At 34.5% G+C, this 6,998-nt stretch overlaps 1 protein-coding gene across 1 annotated transcript; it reads left to right on the top strand.

Moving 5' to 3' along the window:
• Nucleotides 1-635: 635 nt before the first annotated feature.
• Nucleotides 636-6,998, top strand: ednrbb (endothelin receptor type Bb; the record flags this gene model as incomplete). The annotated part of the gene is made up of 7 exons (XM_079429226.1): nt 636-854; nt 931-1,043; nt 2,238-2,442; nt 4,271-4,411; nt 5,121-5,254; nt 5,392-5,500; nt 6,810-6,998. The coding sequence occupies 7 exons, from the start codon at nt 636-638 to the stop codon at nt 6,996-6,998; spliced, it is 1,110 nt and encodes a 369-aa protein (XP_079285352.1).

Genomic DNA, 6,998 nt, shown 5'->3' with positions numbered 1-6,998 from the left:
ATGGTTAAATATTTGGATAGACTGATATAGAGATAGATGGATGGTAGTTGACTAGATAGATAGATAGATGGTGAACAGCCCTTCCATTCATCTCATTCATGATGTGTTTGGCAGTGAGTGGATTCTGGCGGAGCTCCAGTGAACATCTGGACTGACATTGATGCATCAGAAGAAATGAGCAACAATGATGAGTGTGTGAATGTGCTGCATATATACGCCGTCATGGACTCTAGATTACAGTGGAAACTCAGTGTCGTGACCCGCAGGCGTCTGAGTGACGCACTGAATCTGAGATGCTGCCAAGATCTGTGATTTATGTGCAGTACCTGCTTGTAAAAGAGCCGTGACTGAACACTACTATATATATATACCTATACACACCTAACCTAACAGAGAGCTGCAGGTAAGACACTATGAGAGGATCTGTCTTGAAACGGACAAATATCTCATGCAAAACTTTTTAAATGACACTTTTTCTCAGGTCTTTTCACATGGAGGGTCCCATCATTGTCCTGTTATTACTGTGTTTAAATAGTTCGGTCAGGTTCATTAGCGCTCAAGCAACAGACAAACCTCCTGATGATGCAAAGAATATCTCATGGAAACCACTGAACACCACAGCAAACAAAATCCCCATGTGCTCTGGACCAGCACGGATCAAAGACGCTTTCAAGTACATCAACAGCATTGTCTCGTGTTTCGTATTCCTGTTTGGGATGGTAGGAAACGTGACTCTCCTGAGAATAATCAAAGAACACAAATGCATGAGAAACGGACCCAATATTCTCATCGGCAGTCTGGCTTTAGGCGATATTTTGCACATCTTGATTGGTATACCCATCAATGTTTATAAGGTAAATTTGCTGAATTGTTTTGTGCATTAAACACTTTGGAAACAGGATGATATAATTAATTAGTTGTGTTTTGTAGCTGTTGGCGGTGGACTGGCCGTTTGGTGTCCTGCTCTGTAAACTGGTGCCGTTTATTCAGAAAACCTCTGTTGGGATAACAGTACTGAGCCTGTGCACTCTGAGCATAGACAGGTAAGAGTGATCGATTTTTTGAGTTGATGGGAGATGCTGTCACAATTGTAATGGTCCTTTTATTTAAAGAAACTAAAGAGAATTTAAAGAGAAATTAAGAAATTTATCATATGCCTAAATTGCTCTGTTAAATTTTCTTGTCTTGCATATTTAATTAGAAATATTGGGTATTTTCTATGAAAGCCAATTTCTATGGATGTCCATTTCAGCCACGGAATAAAAAATAAAATAAAGGTAATTACAAATTTTTATTATTTAGACGTTTTTCCTCTCAATTTTGAATTTATATCTTATCCCATTTCCAACTTTTCTCCTCAGAATCAAGAAAAAGTCAGAATTGTGAGATATAAACTTAGAATTGCAAGAAAAAGTCACAATTATCTTTATTTGTCTATTTAATTTAATTTATATAGAATTTTTATTCCGTGACATGTAAAAAAGGTAATTGCAAGTTTTTATCTCACAATCCTGACTTCTTGCAGTTCTGATAATCAAAGTCAGAACTGCAAGATATAAACTTGTAATTTTGAGTGAAAAAGTCAGAATTCTTGCATGTTGTTTTTTCTCTGAAATCTGAATTTGTCGCATTTTTTTTACGCCATAAAATAAAATGTAAAAAAAGATAATTGCGACTTTTTTCTTCTTCACAATTCTAACTTTTGTTCTTGCAAATGTAAGTTTATATCTCACAATTTAGACTTTTCTCACAACTTTGAGTTTGACCTGTATATCGCAATTCTTAGAATCTGAAAAATCTCTCAATTGCAGTTACCTTTTTATTTATTTTTTTATCCTGTGGTGGAAACAAGCTTCCATAATTTTCAGTTTACAACCTCAAAATTTGACCTGTTACTTACATTTGTCATAAAACAGCTGTCAAATATTAAATAATTACCTAACATCTTATCTCACACATTTACTGTTAAAATTTAAGCATCTTGCTGAAATTCACACAAAGTCAGAAATCCCCGCCTACTTTGATTTAATTGGTCATCTCAAACATTTTGACATTGATGAGTGCTGTTAAACTGCTGAAGCAGACCAGCCAAATCAATAAATTATGAAAATTGTTTTGTAATCTTATAACAACACTATAATGTAGTGCATCAATGGGATGTAACTGCATCAATGGGATCAAATGCTGTCCTTATGTGCTTATTTAAAAGTAAAGTAGAAATGTTTGTTGTTCTGAAGGTACCGAGTCGTCGCATCCAGGAGTCGTATCAAAGGTCTCTGGTTTCCCAAGTGGACTGCTATCAAACTGTCTTTAATATGGACGATATCAACATTACTGGCTGTTCCGGAGGCTGTCGCGTTTGATTTGATTACGATGAATTACAGAGGCGAGCATCTGCGGATATGCCTCCTCCATCCTGTACAGTCCACTCCATTCATGCAGGTAAACTGAAAAATACTGCAACAAAAGACTACAGAAATATACGGAGCCCCTAAGGGGACATGGGGATGGGACGAAAAGTGCTTTTTGCATTCCCCCAATTAGCGCAATGCCATAAAAGCGCACAAGACACAGACGCAGATGGATCATTTCCAAAGTGACCAATGCATTTACATTTACGCATTTAGCAGATGCTTTTATCCAAAGCGACTTACATTGCATTCAAGTTACAGTTTTTACATTTTATCAGCTCTTGCTTTCCCTGGGAATCGAACCCATGACCTTGGCGTTGCTAGCGCCATGCTCTACTATTTGAGCAACAGGAAAGCTTCTGTAGCTCAATACAATCTACCAAGAGCAGCGCAAATTAGCATAGGATCCCAAACGTTCCTCGGAGAAACTTTGCGTTCGCCCACAAAACTGCATTTGCTTTCAAAACGTTTTATTCACTTGTAAACCTCCGCGTTCTCTCACAAAAAGTATTGCGCTCCACGAGAAACTTTGTGTTTACCTGTAAAACGTTTGCATTCTTTTCAAAAACTATAGCATTTGCTCGCAAAACTTTGGTTTCGCTTATAAAACTTTGCATTTGCTCGCTATATTTAGTTTGCTCGTAAACCTTTGCGTTGCATCGCTAAAGGATTGGGTTCTCCTGATAAACTTTGTATTCTATCACAAAACATTTACATTCTCTTGCAAAACTATAGTGTTCCTCCAAGAAATGTATTCGCTCATAAAACTTGGGGTTTGCTCGTAAATCTTTGCATTTTCTCGCAACATTTTGGGTTTGCTATAGTTAAACTTTGCATTTGCTCACGATACTTTGTTTGCTCATACATTTTTAAGTGTTACGTTCCCATTAAACTTTGTTTACTTGTAAAACTTTTGCATTCTCTCAAAAAATATTTACGTTCTCTTGCAATACTATAGCATTCCTCTGAGAAACTTTGCGCTTGCTCACAAACTTTGGGTTTGCTCCTTAAACTCTGGATTTGCTCACGATACTTTGTGTTCACTTGTAAAACTTTTGTTTTCTCAGCAAAAGTATTATTCTCCCCGAGAAACTTTGTTCACTCGTATAAGGTTGCATTTGAAAATTTGCGTTTGCTTGAAAAAATTTTGAAAAATCTTGAAAATCTTGAAAAAATGTCTCTATAAAGTATTACATGCCCCGAGACACCTGGCATTCTCTCACTAAACACTTGAATTTTCTAGGAAAACTATAGAGTTCCTCCAAAAAACTCGTTCGCTCACAAAACTTTGCATTCGTTCGTAAATTGTTGCGTTCTCTCTGAAGTGTTACATTGACGTGTTCAGGGGAATGCAAAGGTTTTCGTGAGAGAACACAACAGCATTAAAATAAAAACATTTTCTCCCATTTCATTTTGATTTCAACCATCACCACGTCCCTTAAGGTGCTCCATAATAATATGTTGAAGGAATATGTCACAAAAAATGAACTTTATATAACTACCAAGAGAATTTCTGAAGGAGTTTCACACGGCTCTTTTCTGTAGAACAAGATTCTCCTTTTGTGTTCCTCAAAGTATGGATTTGAAGTGAATAAATAATCGCAATTTCAACTATTTCTATAAGTGTAGTCAGATATATTACATGCAATCATCAATACAAATAATAAAGCTCTGCATATTGCATGTCATGAGAAGCAGTGATTCATCTGTGGGGAACTTTTGATACAGACAGCAGTGGCTGCAATGAAAGTGTGATTTCCTCATCAAACAGCTCGTGGTTTGAGCTCGAGAGTCTAATGATGACATGCTTCCTTTGAAATAATGTCAAGTTAATCACAAACTCTTTTTTCTTGTTCTAGTTTTATAAAATGGCCAAAGACTGGTGGCTCTTTGGGTTTTATTTCATCGTGCCGCTGGCATGCACCGCCGTCTTTTACTCGCTGATGACTTGGAGGATTGTAAGCGGAAGCGTTAAGAAGTTGGACAAACACATAAAGCAGGTAAATCTGGACCTGGGATTTGGAAAGCTGTTCCAGTTTATGAATATCAGAGTCATCAGAATGACATAAAACCATCAGACAAACAAGGATTATAAGATATCTGATATTCTCTGACCTGCTGTCTGTCAGGTCCTGTAATATATTAATATGACTTTTATTATCTCTATTTACCTTTATTTTATTTCAGTTTTAGTCTCTGTAATTTTAGTACTTCAACTTATTATATTTCAGTTCACTTCAGCATTTCTAAATTTACGATATAAATTTTAATCTAACATATATGTTTTTTTGTTTTGTTTTCAGGTTTATTTCAACTAACAAATTATTTTTCATGGTTTTAGTCTTAGTTAAAAATGACAACACTGGTATATATATATATATATAATATTTATTTTGATTTTAAATATTTTTAGTTTTAATGAAAAATAACACAAAATAAATCATAAAAATATTTTTTTCAATTTTAAATGGTTTTAATGAACAATAACAGTGGCATAAATCACATATGATTAATTTAATATAAATAACAACTGGTATAAATCGCAAAAAATTATATTTTATAATTTATAATTAAAAATTTAACTATTTTATAATTTAGTTTTATTTTGATTTTAGACAGTTTTAGTTAGCAATAACAACACTGATATTTTAGAGCACAAACATCATTCGACTGATCTGTATATGACCAATCGTCTCTTCTGACCGACAGAGACATGAAGTGGCCTGGACAGTTTTCTGTCTGGTTCTGGTGTTTGCAGTTTGCTGGTTTCCTCTTCACCTCAGCAGGATCCTCAAGTTAACCATCTATGATGAACACGATCCTAACAGATGCAACTTACTGAGGTCATTATAACAAATACATAAACACAGACACATGTGAGCTCTGTTCCAAAAACGGGCGAGCTGCCTTCTAAGAAACTGAAACGGAGCCTTATAAGTCATATCATATCTCATATATTCTTTACCCTGTGATGTTTTAGCACATTTCTTGTTCTCGACTACATCGGCCTCAACATGGCGTCTGTGAACTCCTGCATCAACCCAATGGCTCTGTATGTGGTCAGCAAAAGATTCAAAAACTACTTCAAGGTAAGATCTCTCTTCTTTGGATTCCTTGAGAATTTCTGTAATATTTAAGTTGTTTCTCAATATTCTATTAATGTACATTTTAGCTCTTTTCTTTATAGATATATATTTTGCTAATGCTGCTGTTCATCACTGTTTTCAAAATATTAAAATAAATCAGGTTTTATTGCTGTCAGTCAATTTAGTTCTAAATGTTTTATTTATTATTATTATTATTTTGAATATATACATATATATATAATTTTTTTATTACACGTATTTATACAGAAATATTTTATATTTATAAATATATTATATATCTATACATGTGTGTGCATTTAAATATATATAAATCAATATATTTAATGATATTAATATTATATTAATATGTTCATATTATTAATAATATTTATAACATTTGTGTTCACATATATATATATATTGTCCTCTTAATTATCTTCAATTTAACATGTTATTGCTGTTATTTCATCTAATTTAGTTGTATTATTTCTTTAAATGTATATTTTATAGAATATACACACACACACACAGAGTATATATATATATATATATAATATTTATATATTTTATGTATTTATAACAAGATATTGTCCTCTTACATAGCTTCAATATCAGTGCTTTTTGTTAGTTAAATCATTTTTATAATCAAGTATAACTGTAAACTTAATTACTTTCAGTGATGAGTAACTTTGACAGTATCTTCCTCAGCGCTGGATATTGTTTTGTCTCTTTGTCAATAAGATTACATTGGGAAAATCTGTTAGTTTGTGCGGGTAAATAAACTGTTTTCCTATTCATTGACAGCACATGATGCAAAAAAAAAAAAAAAAGGCAAAACAGAATTAATTAGCATTTTTATTGGCATCAGCTGTAAACGCTGCACAGAAAGCGATTAAACAAGGATCACATCTTTAGATTAGTGGAGGCAGATTTTCGCACACACTTTGTTTACAGATGAATTATGAATAAGTATTACGTATCGCGGGAAATTGGATGTGACAGCAGGTGAACTGCGGATTCTTTTCATTTTATTCTCCCTGACAGAGGGAAAAGTTTGAGTTTGACTTTACATAAAAGTGACCTTGCGCACAACATTTACATAAATCATGTATAATGCCTCATGTTAATCTGCTCAGGCACGTCATTTGCATAATGTTTAGCGAGAGCAGCGTTTCATGTTACTCTGAAGGTGTTTGGCTGGGCCTGCATTGATTTCTCTGTTCGTTTCTATTACGGCTCATGTTAATAGCGCTTTTACCATAATCCAGCGAGCGAGAGTCCTGGTTAACACCTGCTGTGTTTCCTCTGACAGGCCACTCTCGCCGCCGGTTGTTGTCGTTCATCCAAACCTGTCCTCGTTCAGGAACAGAAGCAAAGTTTCATGAGGTCAAAGGTCACGGAGCCGCCGTCTGACAACAGCAACTCCGTCAAACAAGAGTCGGCATCTGGTGACAATGAGAGAACAACCTTTATTCAGAAATTAGCTTGTCTTAGAGCGTGA

The sequence above is a fragment of the Barbus barbus genome (assembly GCF_936440315.1).
Source record: "Barbus barbus genome assembly, chromosome: 11".
Lineage (NCBI taxonomy): Eukaryota > Metazoa > Chordata > Actinopteri > Cypriniformes > Cyprinidae > Barbus > Barbus barbus.
This window is presented reverse-complemented; position numbering and strand designations above follow the sequence as displayed.